The sequence below is a fragment of the Spinacia oleracea genome, chromosome 1, assembly GCF_020520425.1.
Source record: "Spinacia oleracea cultivar Varoflay chromosome 1, BTI_SOV_V1, whole genome shotgun sequence".
Classification (NCBI taxonomy): domain Eukaryota; kingdom Viridiplantae; phylum Streptophyta; class Magnoliopsida; order Caryophyllales; family Amaranthaceae; genus Spinacia; species Spinacia oleracea.
The window spans coordinates 105,282,113-105,302,130 of NC_079487.1; the positions used below are offsets into that span (position 1 = coordinate 105,282,113).

Consider the following 20,018-nt stretch of genomic DNA (forward strand, 5'->3'; position numbering starts at 1 on the left):
AAACTATTAATAGGATACGTTAAAACGTTCTCATCCATATCTAAAAATTCCAACAATATCATCCGTTAAAGTATATAGGTGAAACAAATTTTCAATGTTATTAGAATTACGATCGGGATCGTAGGACTGTCTTGATTGCTCAACTTATCAAACCTGCTTTCCTTACCGATTCAAAGTGGGATCCTGATCATGACATACTTGCTAATTTCCACCCCGGCAACACGTCAAGAGCACCTGGAAACGTTCATGCAGGGGCTTGGTACATCGGCTATAGAAAAACATGCTCCAGGAATCCAGGATGATTAGCTTCAGGACGTGCAATTTGCAGCACAAAGTTAGTTGTGCGCATTTACCACTTATGCATGAAAACCAACAAATTGAGCATTACTGCATGTCTGCATTACTCTATTGTCTCTATTCTACGAAACACAAACTAGTCCATCCAAATTATAAAAAATTGTAGTACTTCATAATTACACTACAAAAATTTGTACTCCCTCAGTTCCTAAATACGTATCCAGTTCCTATAAATAGCGTTTCCTTGTAAATGTTTAGTTTCCATTTTTGGACATACACCTTTCCCACTTTTCCATACACTTTTCTCACTTTTCCACACACCTTTCCCACTTTTCTATAAATCATTTTACTTTTTCTTACACATTCTACACTTTTACCACTTTTTAATCACCACATTCACTTTTATATATACTTTATTAATAAACAATTATCTACTTTTTCCTTTAAAAAAAAAAAAAACATTCCCAATCATTACCTCTTACACACCATTCAGTTTTATTAATTACCGTGTAAATGTCCAAAGGTCCTACATATACCCTATGGGTATGGAATAATGTCATACCCTGGGTTGTGATTGGTTTAGATTTATAAATATCATGTGGGGTTGCTATTTTAGATTTAAATTTAAATCCCATGTGGGGTTGCTTGTGTGAAAATAACCAATGAGAGCCCAGGGTATGACACTATTCCATACCCATAGGGTATATGTATCAGCTTTCAAAGTGGACACATATTTAGGAACGGAGAAAGTATCTTTTATGACAACCTAATAACGACGGGTAAAAATCCCATCGTAAAAGAGCTTTTACGACGGGGATAACAACCCAACAAAGACGGGAACAACCGTCGCAAATGTCTTTTACAACGGATTAACGACGGGATTTTCCATTAACGACCGCCCCTTTTATGACGGGTTCGCGACGGAAAATCCCGTCGTTAATCAACAATTATTTACCTTTAGCGATGGGATTTCCCGTCGTTAATAGTACAATTTCTTGTAGTGTAAAACACTGGTGTAACATAAACTACTATAGACTACTCAACATTATCAAAATAAATTTGTTAAAAGCGACAATTATTTTGAAACGGAAAATAAACTTTCCCAAACCTAACAAGGTACACCGTAACACCCCTCAACAGTATACAATGAACGAGAAAAAAAAAAAACAGGGAGTCAAAAGTATACTGTATATTCCTAGTGTAATGTCTCTATCCTTCCAAATCATTAAATACGGAGTATGAAAAAGAATCATGAAATATGGTTCTATCTCCATCATATACAGTTTCCACCCCCGAAAATTAATGTTGATATTTCTTTCCATTTCTGGATTACTTTGTGTGTTTGGGTGGCTGCTGTTTAAAGGGGCCATGCAAGAATTCTACCTAAATAAACAACAACTAGTCAGTGGCGAAGCGAGGATTTTTTTGATGGCTTGTCACCACCGTCTACTTATTATACTTCAAATTGGGGATCAATTGTTTAAACTTGATAGGACACCTTCAAATACGCTAATTTGAAAACCTGGATTTGTTAGACATAATAAAGTACAATGAATTGTCTTATTTTAAAAACAATTACATTAACTACGTCATGTATTTATTTATTAAAAAATGGATTTAACGCAATTCGTGGACTATGGACCGTGGTGCACATAGAGCTACGTGCACCAAAAGAACATGTGTGCATAAGTAAAAGAACACGACACTACGGCAAAAGAACATGCGATATAATATTTCACTTTTTTATTATAAAAATAATTGATTATTTTACTATTTATTAAAACCTAAATAAAAAAAAATACTCATGTTCTTTTCTCGTAACCAGATGTTCTTTCAATTATATACTGTGTTCTTTTAGTGCACGTAGCTCTATGTGCACCATGGTCCACCTTCTAAATTGCGGGTTTAACGTCAAAATTGTTCGCTTTTACTCTTCTTTAAAGTCATAATTTTTAATTTCGAATTAGATAAATACAGTATATAACAGGGGAAGGATAAAAGTTTAGAAAATAAAGAAAATGGAAGTTTTATAAGAACAAATGAATGGAGAATGCATATAAAAATAGGGTTGCAGATTGCAATCTATCAACAAGAGTAAGAAGTGGAAGAGATATTGGGAAAAAAAAGAGAGGAATAAGTGGTGCATTGCTTAAACATAGTGGGAGTTGAACCAATAAACAAAAAGGATGAAAATAATAAAAGGGGCGCAGGAGTTTGGTTTCGAAAACAATTCACCAACTTCATGTTGCGCGCAAACATTCTAACCACTGAACCAAATGAACATTTTATGTCTCCTTGTCCACGACTCCACGCTAATGTTATAAGTGTTTTTTTAGTTTGGGAATGGTATCACGTAACACACCATGCCCAAGGATAGTTCTGCCCCTAAGGCCCCAACTAGTCTCCTATCACACAATCGATCTAAAACTTACGAAGTACTTACTTAAAAGTTAAACTTATTCCTTATAATATTTTGAACGTGGTGAGGTGACATGACATGGGGTATGAAACAAGATCTTCTACAAAAATTTGTAAGCAAACTATATTATTAAAGCGGAGTGGTGGTTAATGTGAGTGCTCCAAAATCCCAATTCTCAAACTACAACTACTCCATGTCATCACCCTTAATTCCCTTAAATTAAGCTAAACCAAATAGAAGTAGGAAACTACCAAAGGATGGAATTAAAATATCAACACGAGGCAAAAAATACTAACAAAACAGAAAAGTATTAAAAACTTTAATCAATTTAAATAATAATATGAATAAAGAAGGAAACTAAAATTATTACTCTAGGAAATATTTACTAATTTTATAAAAATCCCGTGCATTTTGCACGGGCACAAACTAGTATTAAAATAAAGTAAATGATATACTCCAGAAAAACCCTAGCCGTCCTCCCTTTTTTTTTTCTCTATAGGGTTTACAAATTTCAAAGGATTTTTAGGCCGGAAATAGGAAATTTCTTCGGAAATTTGGCCATTTCCGGCCCTTTTGGTTTAATTATTCATGTGTTTGTCTTCAGATTCAATAAAACTACATCCTTTGAGTGTAGTAAATTTCCCTACGGTGGGATTAGTGAGTTTAGTAAGCTCCCCTATAGTGGCCGGGATTAGTTGAGTATTTGGGTTTAGTACTCCGTATTATTTATTAGGAAAGGGAAAAGGGATTGGAGGTAATCATTTTCCCCTCGTTTTGTTGTTGAAAAGATTTAGAAGAAAAGTGCAAACTTGATCACATCTTCCACCCATCACCTTTCTTTCTGTTCACTATATATCCTGAGTATTTTTTGGTGCAAGAATCACTATGATTTTATGAAGAAAAGCTTACTCCGGCTCGTACGGTAGTAATTCATACTCTGTAATCTGTATCATTCACATTTGACGACATTGTACTAATTGTAGCCATGACAAACGCGCGTAGGTCATAATTGACACTGACGAAAATGTTCGTACGCACATATTCCAGAGGAATTGAAAAACCCAAGATTATATTATTGATCTGACCGATCTGTGCGCATGAGGTTCAAACCGATAACTTCAAAAATTAACAGCCGTTCGTTATCGCCTTTTACGTACAACTAGTTAGTATCCCGAATAATGTCCATAATATTACATATAATTTGAGTTTTTTTATATAGTCATTTTAAATTTACTTATAATTATATTTTTGTATATATACACAGCTTGAGAAAAATATGAATTTCATTGTATATGAGTTTCAAGAATAAAATTGGCTAACCAACCATCTATAAACTAAATTTTTGAGTAATTTGTATTATTTGTGTAATTTTTTTTTGTACTACTTTATTTATGACTTATACGAAAACAATTCAGTTACAACTGTACATTGATCGAGTTACAATATCAAAATATATTTAAGAGGAAAAAAAAAACATATTTGATTATCTAAAAGAAAGCACAACATTTTTTTTCCCCTTCTTTTCTTTGTTAATTTCATGATTTTTTAATCTAAATAAATTTATAGAAAACACGTAGAAAAAATATGTCATTTATAGAAACGGTGCAAGTGTTTCGGGACAAATTTATAAGAAAAGCGGTGCAAGTATACCGAGACGGAGGGGGTAATATTTTTCAAAGAGTGTTAATAATACTTTTAAAATGTAAATTTGTTAATAGCAGTACATTAAAAATACACTTAAAAGTTCATATACAAAGTATATATTTTTATCAAAAGTTTTTCTTATTTAGATTAAAAAAAATTATGTTTTCTTTGGTATTACAATTAGGCCAATTAGGGATATCATAGACGGAGTATAACAATTTTTTTATATAAACTTATACTATAAGTCATTGTATTTTAACTATTGTTTTTAACCATTTATCGCACGGGCTTCAAATAAGTGAGCAAATACTTAAAAGCTGGTAAGACTTCTATCCTGCCCAAGTTGATTGTATTTAAAATTAAGATGATAAAGACTTTTATTCCCCTCTAGGATACCCCCTTTATAACTCCTCCTATGCACTACACCCTTCCCTTCACTAAAGCCCTTCCCTCTCACCTCCAATGCCCCATTATTCACCCTCTACTTCTCTCTTCTTTCCCACACCAAACTACCATTGTCTAACAGTATCCCTCAATCTAATGTTGTCAAAACGGTTACTCGAGTCGGGTCCTGGTCTGATCATCTCGAATCTCGGGTCATGATCCGGTCGAGTCGTATTGGGTCATTTTATCACTCCGGTTGAGGCCAGGTTTGCAGATTCGGTCAACTTGATTTTTTGTCTAGTCATGTCGGGTAATTTTTTCATTTCGAATATAGATCGGGTTTGGTTCCGGTCTTATTCCTGTCGGGTACAATTTCATATTTGGGTCTTATCGAGGGTTTGAGTCGATTTGAGTCGGGCTTGTAGAAGTTAATTTTGGGTTCAGATAATTTATCGGGTCGGTTAAAATTCAGGTTGAGTATACTCTAAGACACGGGTTAAGACCTGGTCTGATGTCTATCAGGTCTAGTCAAATTTTAATCTTATAATTAATTTTTCGGTTAAATTATTTTTCACCTCCTAAAAAAATTGAATAATTGTTTTTTACCACCTAAAAAAAATTGTTATTTACCACCTAAAAAAAAATTGTTTTTCGCCACCTCTTAACTACAAAATGGATGCAAACTTTATGTGAATTAACGGAAAGTAAGGAAAAATTGTAGCTTATATACATGAAAATCGTGGGAGAGTAGAAGGAAATAAAAAAATATAGTCGTTGAAATGGGATCGCATAAGATTTTCGTCCATATTTCCGGTTAAGATGTACAGTTTTAAATTTGTAATTCAACAACAAGTTTCATCAGCTTATAATCGATTTCGGGTTGATATGAGGTCGGATGTTGAATCGGGTTGGGGTCATATTCAAGTCGGGTGTTGGGTTCAGGTCCGGGTAAAGCATTAATGTGTCAAAATCGATCGTCGGTTTTAACGTGTTGGATAAGGTCGCATTATGAATTTTCTGTTTCAACAACATTTTGAGTCTTGGGTCGGATCCAGATCCTTAAGAATACAGGTCGGTGCAGGTCAATTTCTCGAATGGAGTCAGTTTTTGACAACTCTACTCAACCTTCCCGCACATAACTAGGTCACCATTGAACATGGTTAATGAAGACGTAAGACAACCTAATGGGCACAGGGATGGTCAAATAAAAAAGATATCATTGGACATGGATCTATTGGACATGTTTTTTTTGTCATGGTCTATTTATATAAGTCAAAATAATACCCAAATAAATCTAGAATCTAAGGTACTTGCGATAAGAAAATACTAATGCTTGTTCAGTTAGAAGTTGTTTGATGCAAATTAGTTTGTGTTTAATTCAGAAAGTTATTTTATGTGTTTTGTTAAGAGTAGTATAGACAACCTATTAACTAACTGGTTATTTTATAACTGAAAAGTTTTATATTCACGTGTGCTCACATTTATCTCTATCCTTACTCGAATACTCGATTATTGGCAATTAACTATTGATCCACAACCTGCTCTGACTCGATCTTGACTAAAGATGGCCGTGGGCTGGGCTGGGCTGGGCTGGGTCGGGTCGGGCTTCGGGTCGGGCTTCAGGTCGGGTCGAGCTTCGGGTCAAGCCACGACCCGCATTGTATCATGCCAAGCCATGTCAAAAAGTTCAAAACAAGGCCCAAGCCCACGGGCTTTTGTGTCGGGTCGGGCCAGTCCGTCGTGTCTAAGACTAATTTTACTAAATTTAGCGTGTTTTATCGAGTCGTGCTTTTTCCAAAAAATTAAGGCCCAGGCACGACCCACGAATTTGTGCCCGTGTCGTGCCGTGTTTTTTTCGTGCTCGTGTCTGGTCGAGCCCTGCCCGCAGCCATCTTTAATCTTGACTCAACTCAACCCGTCAAACAACCTTGGGCACCACCCCCTCGCAACCGCATCTTCCCTTGTTAAATACATACACATCTTCCGGCCCCCACCCACCCTTTGGTAAACAAACACCACCTAAAAATATCTATGCTACTTACCTCAAACAAAAGTTGAAAACCCTTTTACCTCGAGTCAGCTTAACAGGCGACCTAGAAAGTACTTTAAGGACCACAAAACTTTACAAGCCAAAAGTTATAGGACACCCCTTTTATTTTAGGACCACAAACAAACATGATAAGAGCTACGACCTTGAGAATTAAATAGAGATAAGTACACTGTTTCTCACTTTTCTCATATTGGATTTGGACCATAATTGTGTTATTTATGGTTCAATTTAACAATGTCCTTGATTCAATTGGCTTCTCCTTTATCATTGGCCCCTCAACATCACCGAAAGCCACTCTTTGTAAAGTGCCCTTGTACCTCAAATATGTCCCAAACATGCAAACAACCCCTTAATTATTATTTAATTAACTAACCAACACTTTCATCTTTGAACTAATTAACCCTAATAAATCCACTCACTCAAAGATTGGCCCTCTCTTTCCACCGGACAAGGTCTCGGTTCACACCCCGTCGGTCTATTGCTCTTTGCTCGGAATATTTTGACATACGTCAATATGCGGTGCACTTTGTTTCGATTTTATACTAAACCAACATCTATCATCGATAGACGCTTGAGAGCAAGGGGTGAAGGGGTAAGGGGAAAGCCCACTCCCAAGAACATGTTCGTGAATGGTAAGGCTCGAACATATGACCTCCACGTCACAAGGTGAGTTGCACACCGTCTCTACCAAGCAAACTGGTTTGTAATTACTCTTAGTTGATCACAATACAACGTTGTTCTTCTCAAAGGGAAAAAAAGAAGTTAAATACAATACATTTGAGAGCTTAGACCACTACTTGTCTAGTAATTAAGGGGTGGTCCCTTAACTGCAAAGAGTATTAATCCTATTTGTTCCGGTGTTGTAAAGATGGAAACAATGGGCTTCGAATGAAGGCCCTTTTGTATGTGTTGAAGATCTTGCTTGTTTGAATGAGTGGAGTCCGAATTCACCTGCACAAGAGCAAAGTCACTGGCCTCGGGGGTGTTTCCGAGGAAAGCCCCTCCGATGCCTAAGTAAGAATGATGCTCGGATTCTAGAGAGAAGTTCTCTAGAAGAGTAGTCTTAAGGCGATAAATTGGACGTACCTTGAGGTGTGAGCCTTGGCGGCCTATTTATAGTGTTTGCATAATAAATGCCCATAGGTCACTTATTGTTATTGGGCCTTGGGCCTTAATGGATGGCTGAATAGCCATTGGTAGGTTTGATGTTGTTGTTTAGAGCCATTGGGCTTTGGACTTAGTGGCCCAATTGAGAATTAATTGGGAGCCCAAACAACATGCCCCCCAGACCCGGTCCATTTAGAATTAAATGGGTGGGTTTCCAGCTGTCAGAAGTCCGAAAGTTCCCTCTCTTTTTTGAAAAGGGATGATTTGCATTGATGACAAGTGTTGGGAATTGTACTGTGTCATGGAGATCGTGGGTTTGAGGAAGTTGATGCGCCCTTTCTCTTTTCTATAAATACTGGGTGCCTTGCTCCTTTTAAACTTTTTACTCCTTATTTCAAACCCATTCTCTCTCTAAATTCCGGCGATCGCAGTGCAATTTGCTTCTTCAGATCTACGAAATTCGGCCAACTTTAGACTTCGGGAACTTGTGTTGTTCGCTTTATCGGCGAATTCCGCTTCGGAAAAAGGTAATTTGTTTCTGAGTTCTCCTTTTTTCTTCGTTCTTCCTTCTACCCCTCAATCTAAACCCTAGATCGAGATTTCGCGACCATGGCAAAGAATAGGGGCAAAAACAAGTTCGTTGTTGGCTCCTCTAGTGAGAGAGAGAACGTGCCTTCGGGGAGGTTACCGAAATCTTCGAGGGGTCGACCTTCGGAGAGGCCGTTGGAGAAGAGTTCGATTGGTTGGGATGCTTCCGAAGATGAACGTGCAACCTCTGGTGAGAGAGCTGGTTTTTCGGGTGTTCGTCGTCGTTACTCCGAGTTTCCAGTTCATTGGTCGGAAGCTGATCCGAAGGGCAAGTATGCCTCAATTTTGCATGAGACCACGCAGATCGACGGTCCGTTGGAGAAATCGGTCAGCGGTGACTGGTTGGTGGAAGCGAAGTTAGGGAATTATCATCGGAAGGCCGAGGAGCTATACGGAATTCAGCATGCCTTGGGGTACTGGTGCGAGCTTCCTGAACAAGAGCGTCCTCGGGTGACTCATCCACCGAGGGGGTTCATTTCCGTGTATACTCACCATTTGGAGAATGGTCTCCGCTTTCCTTTGGATCCGTTCGTATCCGAGGTTTTGGTGTCGTACAACATTAGTTTGGCCCAGCTCACACCCAAATCTATGTGGCACATAATCGGATTTAGATGGGTGTGTGACTTCGTCAATTTCCCTTGCTCTGTCGCTATTTTTCGGGATCTTCACGATCTGGTTCTCAACCATGCTTCCAAGGGTGATGGGTATGGTTGGTGGACCATTGTCAACAAGAAGTCCCGAAAGAGGGGGGATCCGAACTACATCACGGCGTACCCCTACCTTAGCTCTGACCACAATTGGAAGACGGAGTGGTTGCTCGTCCGTGTGCCGACGGATCCGAAGCATCCCAACTTTTATCGTCCTCCGAAGTGGTTCGTGGCTCCTGATCCTGATATGAGGGGTGTGGCGGCTCCAGATCGGAACCATCGCCACTATGTGGACCTCCTCCAGTGGTTCTTGGCTCAAGAGGATAACCACCGACTGCCGTCTAGCTGGCTCCCGAATCTCAATTACATTCTGAGGGAGGACATTCTTGCTGTTGCCGGTCTCAGCAGGATTTTTGACAGGGGTAGGTGTCTTTCGGCTGAGACCGTTTTTTCAGTGAGTTTGTCCTCTTTCCTGTTTCGTTTTGCTGACATGTTTTGTGCTTTGTTTTTGCAGAGTACGGCTTTAGCTGCATTGATCCTAAGAAGTTGGGCATTTCTTTGGATTTGAAGACTATTCACGACCCGGCTCCCGAGTACAAGTTCGGAAAAGATAACCCTCGTAATCCTCGTCTGAAGGATTACGTGTTGTCTCCTTTGGGGGTTGCTCGGATATCCGAAGTTCGAGCTGATCCGTGGGATTCCGCCTCTTCTGTTGAAGCTGTTCCTGTGAAGGTTGTGCTTCCTGAGTTGAAGACGACTTCGGATCCGGTGAGTGTTCATTTATAGGCTCGATTTTCTGTTTATCTTTTTCTTTTCGGTTGGCCGTCGGCTAACGTCTTGGTCCTGGACCATCTTTTTAGGGTCCTGGGACTGACGCTGTGCCGCGTGCCGTTCCTTCGGTTTCATCTCCGGCTCGGATAGATATCTCTTTATCTAGGAACCGGGTATTTCCCGCTTTTTTCTCTATTTCTTCCTTTTTCTTCTTTTACATTCGTTGACCCTTGGTCTCCCCTTTTTAGGATCAACGCAAAAGGAAGGGTAGCACTCTTTTGAGGCCTTCCACGCATCCGAAGAAAGCGAAGGCTTCTCAGCCCTCGGAGAAGGTATTTGTTCTGACTTGGAGTTTTTGTAGTTCGTTTCTCCCCTTTTCGGAAACTAATCTTTGAATGCTTGCTATGCAGGAAGCAGTTTCGGAAGTCATGCCTCCTCCTAAGAATCTTCTTCACTTCATGCCCTTGCCCGGGCAGAAGTTAAAGAGTGTGGTGGTTGCTGAACCGCCGGCCGTGGATCAGCCGCTGATCGAGGAAGATATCATCCCTTCTCCCCTTAAACCATCTGCTGCTTTGGGGATCGAAATCCAGGATATCACCGAGGTGATGGAGGCGATTGAAGCCGATTTTGTTCCTGGTTCGGATGTCCCTGAGGTAGCTGGGGAGAAGAAGGAGTCTGCTGATCTTCCCTTCGAGAGGGAGAAGAGTCCAGACAAGGAGATGATAGATCTCTCGGGCCCCGAAGCTGCGGTCCCCGAGGTTCAGAAGGAGGTTCCCTCTGCTGGAGAGGAGGAGCAGCCCGAGCAAGGTTTGACGAGGAAGAGGCGCCACTCAACTTTGGGTTCTACTTCTACCTCGGCCCTGGATAGGCTGATCCATGCTGATCCCTGTTCGGATGTTCCGCTAAAACGGATCCCCGAAGAAGTAAGGGAGGCGATGGCTCGATATGCCAGGGCTCCGATTTTGGGAGAGGACCCTTTGGCTCACGTGGGATCCTTGGTGGGCCCCGAGGCTGCTCGGGAGAATCTGCTTCGTGCTAACCCGCAGTGGAGGGTTCCTGGGGCCGAAGAGAGGAATCCGGCAATGATGGCCCAGTACTATCTGAACGAGGTAATTTGCTAGATTTTTCTCTTTGAGTTGTGTTTTTGTTTTATGTTTTTCCTATTTTGCTCATCTTTCTCTCGTTCCCAGGCTGTTTTCTGGTCTTCGTTCGCTTCCGAGTGTAGCTCGGTTGAGGAGAAACAACTGAGGAAATATCGTGAGGCTTATGCTCGTGATATTCCCATTTTGGACCAGAAGGCTGGGCAACTCCTCTCCGAGCTTACGGAACTCAAGCAGCTGTACCTTCACTATAGTCGCGAGGCTAGAGAGTCTGCTGAGAAGATCGGGACCGAGGTTAGCCAGCTCATCTTCCGAGTTGAAGAGGATGCTGAGAAGATCGCTTCCTTTGCTGAGGAGAAGAAGGATATGGCCGCTAAGTTCGCTAGCGAACTTGAGGAAAAAGATAGACTCTTCCAGGAGATGAAGTCTAAATTTGAAGCGGCCGACAAGGAGCGTAAAGAGGCGGAGTTAAGGCTCCACCATTTTGTCCAGCATCGGGAGCTGATCCAGCAGCAAGCTGATAAGGTGCCTGTCCTTCGGCTGAAGCTTCGGGAAAAAGATGACTATATTCGGAAGCTGGAGCAGGAGCGAGTCAACCTCTACACTGCTGATCAGTGTAGAGAGCAGTACTGGAACGGCATCCTGGGTGCTCGGCGCATGTTTGCGAAGCACATGCCTCACTTCCCTTGGAACGAGAAAGTTCCTCTATGGATGCAGGCCGAGGACCACTTGGTGGAATGCCAAGCTGATCGAGATGAAGCTGAAGCTGAACGCCAAGCTGCTCTTGCAGAGGCTCGGGCCCAGAAGGCAACTTCCGAAGGTGATACCACTGCTGGGGGTTCTTCGAAGGATGCTCCCCTAGGGGCCGCTTCTGAGACTCCCAAGAGTTAGGGATTCGGGCAGTCGTCTTCTTCAGAGTCGGTCGGTTCCAGTTGAGGACTTCCGAATATGTGCTTGCTTTTCCCCCTTTTGCCTCGGCGCTGCGTTGTACTCATTTCTTTTTGTTTTCTTTAGTACTTCGGTAGGCCGGTATTGTCTGTTGATGGCTGCCGATTTTAACTTGTTTCATTTTGTTTTCAATTTTTGAGGTTTTCGATGTGTTTGTACTTCCCCCAAATATTGAATAAAAAATGAATGTTTGTTACTTGGCTGCTTCTTTTCAACTTGTTCTTTCGCAATTTTTAGGTCTTTAAATCCGTAGATTTCTCGAGCTCCTCTTTCTGTAGACTTGCTAAAAACCTTTTGATCTTGCGAGCTCTTTAAATCCGTAGATCTGCTAAGAGACTCTTTAGTTTTGCGAGTTCTTCAAATCCGTAGATCTGCTAAGAGACTCTTTGACTTTGTGAGTTCTTCAAATCCGTAGATCTGCTAAGAGACTCTTTAGTTTTGCGAGTTCTTCAAATCCGTAGATCTGCTAAGAGACTCTTTAGTTTTGCGAGTTCTTCAAATCCGTAGATCTGCTAAGAGACTCTTTAGTTTCCAGACTCTTCAAATCCGTCGATCTGCTCAGAGGTTTGGATTGTTCTTCCGATCTCTTGTGGTTCGGAAACCTGGGCAAGAGATCGCTAGTCTGCCTCTTTAGTTATGCCTTTGGCGATCCGTGGATCTGAGCCGGAGTTTTATAACTTGATTCGAGCGACTGTTTGTTGCGAACAAATTTTATTAGGGTACCGCGAATCCGAGGATTCTGGACGGTTCCCTGAAGTGTATGATTTGGTCATTTCTTGCATTTTATCAAGGAATGGGCAAAGTCAACCTATTTTTGGTCTCGGATTGATCAGATCCGAGGCTGCATATATATATAAAGGGACAATAAATGTAGAGATAAGTTTAATGAAACACATGGTGCCAATGGCTTTCCTCTTCTCATTAAACAACTTACTTGGTTTACAGACAGAGATCATACAAAATATTTCTTGAGAACATCGGTATTCCAATGGTTCTTCAGAATTGTTCCATCTAACTGTTTCAGCATATACGTGCCTGGCCTTTTTTCGGAATGGATGATGTATGGTCCTTCCCAAGTGGCTGAGAGTTTGCCATGGATCCGTCCTTTCTGAACCGAGGCGGCGTTTCTGAGTACTAGATCACCGACTTTTAGGGGTCTGGCGTTGACTCTTCGGTTGTAATGCTTGTTGACCCTCTGCAAATAGGCTGCGTTGAGTGTCCTTGCATCGTTCCGAGCTTCATCCAGTAGATCGAGAGCTTCGGATAGAAGCTGGTTGTTGCTTTCTCCTTGGAGCCCATCATACCTGTTGTATGCCTGGATCCTCAGGCTTTCTGTTCCGATTTCCACAGGAATTACAGCTTCGGATCCGTATACAAGGTGGAACGGTGTTTGTCCGGTAGCTTCTTTTTCAGTGGTCCGAAGGGACCATAGCGTTCCGGGTAGCTCTTCTAACCATTTGTTTTTGTCATCCTCGACTCTTTTCTTGAGTGCGTTGAGGATGAGTTTGTTAGCGGCTTCGGCTTGCCCGTTGCTTTGTGGGTGACAGACTGCCGAGTATGCTAGGTGTATGCCGAACTGTTTGCACCACTTTTGCAACGGGGTGTTGTCGAACTGTTTCCCGTGGTCGAAGACCATCAGTCTTGGTATGCCGAACCTTGTGATGATGTTCTGCCATATGAACTTGCGGACCTGAGGTTCGGTGATGGAGGAGACAGCTTCGGCTTCGATCCATTTGCTAAAATAGTCGACTCCTACAATCAACCACTTCTTCTGGTTCGTCGCTGAGGGGAAGGGACCAATGATGTCTAACCCCCACTGTGCGAATGGTAAGGGATACAGTGTTGATTGTAGGGCTTGAGCTGGTTGATGGATGGCTGGTGCGAACTTTTGGCATTTCTCGCATTTCCTTGCCATCTGCTTTGCCTCGGAAACCATAGTGGGCCACCAGTACCCAGCCCGAAGGGCTTTATGTGCTAATGTCCTACCTCCAATGTGGTTTCCGCATATCCCGAGGTGGATTTCCCTTAGGATGTAGTCAGCGTCTGTTGGACCCACACATTTTAGCAGCGGAGCAGAGAATGATTTCCTCATGAGCTCTCCTTCGGCGCTGATGATGAACCATCTGTTGAATCTTTTCAGTTTTCTCGCTTGCAGCTTATCTTCAGGAAGTTCTCCCCTTTCTTTGTATGCAACTACTGCGTCCATCCAGCTCGGTTCGGTGCGTAAGCTGCATACTGTGGTGGGTAGCAAGTCGATGCTTCTCTCCTGGTGAACTTCCACGTGGACCGACCTGTTTAGGTCGATGAGTGTCGAGCTTGCGAGTTTTGACAGTGCGTCTGCTTGCGCGTTCTGTCCTCGGGGAATGAGGATGACTTCAAAGGATCTTAACTTTGACGTTAAGGATTTAATCTTTGCTAAATAGGCTGTCATGCTGGGCCATTTGGCCTCATACTCTCCTCGGATCTGGTTGGCTACAAGCTGGGAATCAGTTTTGAGGCGAACATGTTCGGCCTCCAGGGATAAACAAAGCTCTATCCCTGCGATTGCGGCCTCGTATTCGGCCTCGTTGTTGGTTGCTTTGAAGCCGAACTTCAATGCATACTCTATGCTTTTCCCCGTCGGGGGGATTAGTACAACTCCTGCCCCTGAGCCGTTTACTGTGGAAGATCCGTCAGTGAAGACCTCCCAAGTGCTTTTCGTATCATCCAACATTTCCTGGTATGAGCACTCGGCCAAGAAGTCTGCCAATGCTTGTGCTTTGATTGCTGTCCTCGGCTGATATTTGATGCCGAACTCTGATAGTTCGAAGGCCCAGGCAGCCAATCTTCCTGACCTCTCTATTTTGTCGAGTACTTTTTCGAGCGGTTGGTCAGTTAGCACTGTGATCTGGTGGGAGTCGAAGTATGGCCTCAGTTTTCGTGCAGCTACCACTACTGCATATGCGACTTTCTCGATGAGTGGGTACCGGGTTTCGGCTCCTGTAAGTGTTCGGCTGGTGAAGTAGATTGGCTGTTGCTTCTTTTCTTCTTCCCGAAGAAGCACTGCGCTGACGGTTCCAGGGCTAACTGCGACATATAGGTACAGGGTTTCCCCCTCCTTTGGTCTGGCCAGTGTCGGCAGTTGAGCTAGGTGGGCTCTGAGTTGCTGAAAAGCTTCTTTTTGCTCCTGTTCCCATATCAGTTCGGGATCCACTTTCCTCGGGACCCCCTTTTTCTTGACTGGTTCTGCTTCTCCTCCGGGGAGGTTCTTTGGTTTCAGTGCCTTGAAGAAGGGGGCTCCCTTGTCCGAGGCTTTTGATATGAACCTTGTTAGTGCGGCTAACCTGCCGGTTAGCCTCTGCACATCTCTCTTGGTCTTCGGCTCGGGTAAATCCAATGCCGCTTGGACTTTGTCTGGGTTCGCATCAATTCCTCTTTCGCTCACCATGAATCCGAGGAATTTCCCTGACTTCACCCCGAAGACGCATTTTTTTGGGTTCAGCTTCATGCTGTATTTCCTCAGATTTCCGAAGGTCTCTGCCAAGTCTTTGACATGGTCTTCCTCCTTGATGCTTTTTACGATGGAGTCATCCACGTAAACCTCCACGTTCCTCCCTTTCTGGTCGGCGAAGACGTGGTCAACTAACCTCTGGTAGGTGGCTCCGGCATTTTTTAAGCCGAAAGGCATCATTTTGTAGTTGAACACTCCTGCGCTTGTGATGAACGCTGTCTTTGCCCTGTCATCGGGGTGCATGAATACTTGGTGGTAGCCTGAAAAGGCATCCATGAAGCTGAGCAGTGCATGGCCGCTGGTGGAGTCAACCAGTTGATCTATCCTTGGCAGGGGATAGCAGTCTTTGGGGCAGGCTCGGTTCAGATCTGTGAAATCTACGCACATTCGCCATGAGCCGTTCGCTTTCTTGACCATCACCACGTTGGCCAGCCACTTCGGATACATGCATGGTTCGATGAATCCGGCCTCTTGCAACTTTTTAACCTCCTCGGCGATGGCTTTGCTTTTCTCCGAGGAGTAATTTCTCTTTTTTTGCTTGATTGGCCGAGCTTCAGCGTTGACATCCAGCTTGTGACAAATCAGCTTCGGATTTATCCCTGGCATATCTGCTGCTGACCATGCGAAGATGTCTTTGTGATCCCTGAGTAGTCGGATCAAATCGATTCGGAGCCCCGAGCTTAGGCCCTTGCCTATTCGGACGCTCCTGTCTGAATTATCTTCGAGGAAGATATCCTCCATTTCTTGATCTGGTTCGGGAGATAGGGTTTCGGGGCGAGCATCAACTTCTGCGGGAGACAAGCTGCTCGTGCTTGCTCTTCTTCTTTTTGCCTCGCTTTCTTCTCCCTTAGCTCCTTTTTCTTCCTCGGGGCCGTCCTCTAGTTTGGGCTTTCGGACAGCAGTGTGGCAGGTTCTTCTCGCCACTTCTTGATCACCCCTGATTCGTTCGGCGAATCCTGCATCCGAGACGTATATCATCAGCTGGTGGTATGTGGAGGGGACTGCTTGCATCTTGTGAATCATGGTTCTCCCCATGATTACGTTGTATACGGAGTCGCAGTCCATCACCAAAAATTCGTCCCGAAGGGTTTTTGCTGCCTGGCCTTCGCCCACTGTGACTGGCAGGGTGATCTTTCCTCGAGGGATAGCTGCGGATCCGTTGAATCCGATCAGAGGATAACTGACTTTCGTCAGTGCTTCCTCTGGCTCTTCGAGGATCAGCTGCTCGAAGCAGTTTCTGAAGATGATATTGACGGCACTTCCTCCGTCGACTAATACTCGATGTACGTTGTGGTTATTGAGGTCCATGGAGATGACCAGAGGATCATCATGCTTGTACTGGACTCCGAAGCAATCATCAGCAGTGAAGGTCATGTTCGGGGGGTGTGGCTGGTTGTCTCCCACCGCGCTGAAGTTGACCCGATGGGAGAGGGCTCTTAGGTGTTTTTTGCTGGCCTGGCCGGACTTCTGTCCCCCGAACACCACTAGGATGTCATTTTTCTTGTGCCCTGTTGCTTCGTAGACCCTTTTCTGGGGTTGCTCGTGTTGTTTGCCGCTTGCGGCCTTTTCTTTTTCCTCCCTTCGGTCTAACAAGTACTGTTTCAGGTAGCCTCGGCGAACGAGGTCCTCAATGTTGTCTTTCAGCGAGTTGCATTCTTCGGTATGGTGACCGAAGTCATCATGGAACTCGCACCATTTGTTCTTGTTTCTCCGAGCTGGGTTGGACTTGAGCTTCCCAGGTAGTTTCCACTTTTCGTCATTTCTGTTGAGGCTGAATATCTCCTTTCGGGGCAGAGCTAGTGGAGTGTAGTTGGTGTACTTGGGTTGAAGTTCACCCCTTCTCCCGTCTTTCTTCGGGCTCATCTCTCTAGCTCCTACTTTCTCTTTCCCCTTCCTTGAGCTACCCTCGGGCTTGCTCTGGGTATTCTTTGTGTCTCTCGGATCCGACGATCCTTTCAGTCTTGCAGCGGCCTTGTTGAACTCCTCGGTTCTGATGAACGCGTCAGCCATTTGGAGCACGTCAGCTATTCTGGAGGGGTTCTTCATTGAGAGTTCGTCACGGAACTTCCCTTCCTGGAGCGCGTGCTTCAAGGCGAAGATGGCCACGTCTGGCTGCAAGTTTGGTATGTTTGTTGATTCCTTCATGAATCTGGCCATGAATTCTCTCAGACTTTCGTCTCTTTCTTGTTGGATTGAGGTCAGTTCTGCTGTGGTTCGCTCGGGGCGATTGTTGCTCACGAACTGTGTGCAGAATCTCTTTTTCAGCTTTTTCCAGCTCTTGATCGATCCCTTCGGCAGCGATCTAAACCACTCTCCCGCCACTCCGGTTAGCGTGGTTGGGAAGTATTTACACCAGCATGCTTCGGAGTAGGGACTCAAGAACATTTGCTGCTCGTAGGAGATGACATGATCCCTCGGATCTGTGATTCCGCTGTAGGTTAGGTGAGCTGGCAGTCTTACCTTCGGTATTTCTTCCATAATCAGCTCGTCCGAGAAAGGGGATGACGTAGGAGTCATGATTCTTTTCCCGAGTCTAGCCCTGATGCCTTCGTTTGCCGAGGTTCTATGATTAGAACGTTCGGGCGTACGATGGGGGCTAGGGGTTCGATCATGCCTCCTGTCTCTTCTTCTTTCTCGGCTACTGACCTCGGGTCGTTCGCCAGATCTGCTCGACTCACCTACCCCGAGTCTCGTGTGGATCGAAGGTCTTAACCTTGAGTGGACCGAGGGCCTCAACCTGCTGAGCACCGAGCTTCGGATCCGAGTGTTACGAGTAGTTGATTCGCTTTGGAGAGCTGTTGGAGTAGGCGATGGTCTCGCAAACCAATCTGGTTGCTGTTGTGCCCTTTTTTGGGTGTCCCACGTGCTTTCCGTCCACCTCGACGTCAAGTGTGTTCCTGTCAAGGGAAGGAGTTCTCGTTCGGGTCTGGACACTTCCGCACTGGGTGGCTCGTTCAGCCTTCGCCTGGTCCTCCTCTCTTCTCTGCGGTCGTTTGCCAGTCCTTGCTGCTTCTCATTGAAGAGGAAGTTTTGCATGATGGTCATGGCCGCAGTGAGCTCTTCCCTAGTTGGAATCGGAGGTCCTGCATTTGTGGCGGTCGTAGCTCTGCTTGGCTGTGACCTCGCCATCGATTGAGGGTGCCCCTCTTGGTCAGATTCTGAATCTGACCGCACCATCATATCGTCGTCATTGTTAACAACATCATTCACCATTTTCGCGGAAAGAGGTGGTTGATGTCTTCCAAAGGCTTTGAAGTGTTCTTCCCCACAGACGGCGCCAAATTGTTCCGGTGTTGTAAAGATGGAAACAATGGGCTTCGAATGAAGGCCCTTTTGTATGTGTTGAAGATCTTGCTTGTTTGAATGAGTGGAGTCCGAATTCACCTGCACAAGAGCAAAGTCACTGGCCTCGGGGGTGTTTCCGAGGAAAGCCCCTCCGATGCCTAAGTAAGAATGATGCTCGGATTCTAGAGAGAAGTTCTCTAGAAGAGTAGTCTTAAGGCGATAAATTGGACGTACCTTGAGGTGTGAGCCTTGGCGGCCTATTTATAGTGTTTGCATAATAAATGCCCATAGGTCACTTATTGTTATTGGGCCTTGGGCCTTAATGGATGGCTGAATAGCCATTGGTAGGTTTGATGTTGTTGTTTAGAGCCATTGGGCTTTGGACTTAGTGGCCCAATTGAGAATTAATTGGGAGCCCAAACACTATTTAAAGTTAATCAACTCCCACTACTCCATTGCGATGCTCTTGCGCGCTCAGACAGTCACACTAATGCCTGGAGTAATAAGTAATAACGTTACAAATTTGAGTAATTCGCCCACTAGTTATGGTCTGTTTGTTTCAACTTAGGCCCAGAATTCAAACGACAAAAGACAATATATTTTTCCAAATAACCCAAACACAGCACGCAGCCGATGCCATGGCACGAAAACCAAAGCATGAAGCATGCACAAAGTCGACCTAGGGACGATATGTTGCAACCAAGACACATAAAACCTCGGCTGAACAACATATGTAAAATGAATACACATCCAAATTAAGACACTTTTTTTTTAATGTAAAATACTAGCCCGGAAAATAATAGTAAGACTCCGTCTTTTTTGTGAAAAATACTTTCCCGGAAAATAACTCTCATTTTTCGTCGTTTGTTTTAAGGATAAAAAAAAATTCCTTTTGAAAAAGAAGGTGGATAAATAGTTTTTTACCACCTATAAAAATCAAAAAATTAGTTTTTACCACCTAAAAAATTAAACTTGTATTTTACCACCCAAAGAAAATTATAACTTGTTTTTTTACCACCTAAAAACGAAAAAATAGATGAAATTTTCATGTGCGGCTACCTAATTCAATTCAATTTTCCTCCAATGTTTTACACTCCTGTGTAATTTTCTTTAACACTTATACTCTTCTCTCTTTACTTTAATTAAATTTTGTCAATTTTGTGAATTAACGATGGTGAAAAATTATGTGAATTCATTAAAGATAAGGAAACGGGAGAAGTGAAGAGAGTTAAATGCATGAAATCTTAGAAGAAGAGAACATATAAAAAATATTTCCGTTATTGCGCCC

The 20,018-nt window shown here is 43.5% G+C and overlaps 2 protein-coding genes across 19 annotated transcripts in view; one reads left to right on the forward strand and one right to left on the reverse strand.

Annotated features, from left to right (window-relative positions):
* The window catches only part of LOC110803497 (uncharacterized), a 29,434-nt gene continuing 9,416 nt past the window's right edge, over window positions 1-20,018 (reverse strand). For 17 of the 18 annotated variants that reach the window (XM_056838393.1, XM_056838381.1, XM_056838376.1 and 14 more), the window contains one exon: window positions 12,601-19,224. In XM_056838393.1, coding sequence (XP_056694371.1) covers window positions 12,908-18,658 — 5,751 coding nt within the window. In that variant the 5' untranslated portion in view covers window positions 18,659-19,224 and the 3' untranslated portion in view covers window positions 12,601-12,907. Of the gene's footprint in view, window positions 307-12,600; window positions 19,225-20,018 lie in introns of those variants that run through there. The other variant, XR_008929758.1, reaches the window with a different exon arrangement.
* Window positions 6,974-12,525, forward strand: LOC130469310 (uncharacterized). The gene is made up of 5 exons (XM_056838433.1): window positions 6,974-9,558; window positions 9,651-9,904; window positions 10,156-10,239; window positions 10,318-11,016; window positions 11,098-12,525. The coding sequence occupies exons 1-5, from the start codon at window positions 8,511-8,513 to the stop codon at window positions 11,896-11,898; spliced, it is 2,886 nt and encodes a 961-aa protein (XP_056694411.1). The 5' UTR covers window positions 6,974-8,510; the 3' UTR covers window positions 11,899-12,525.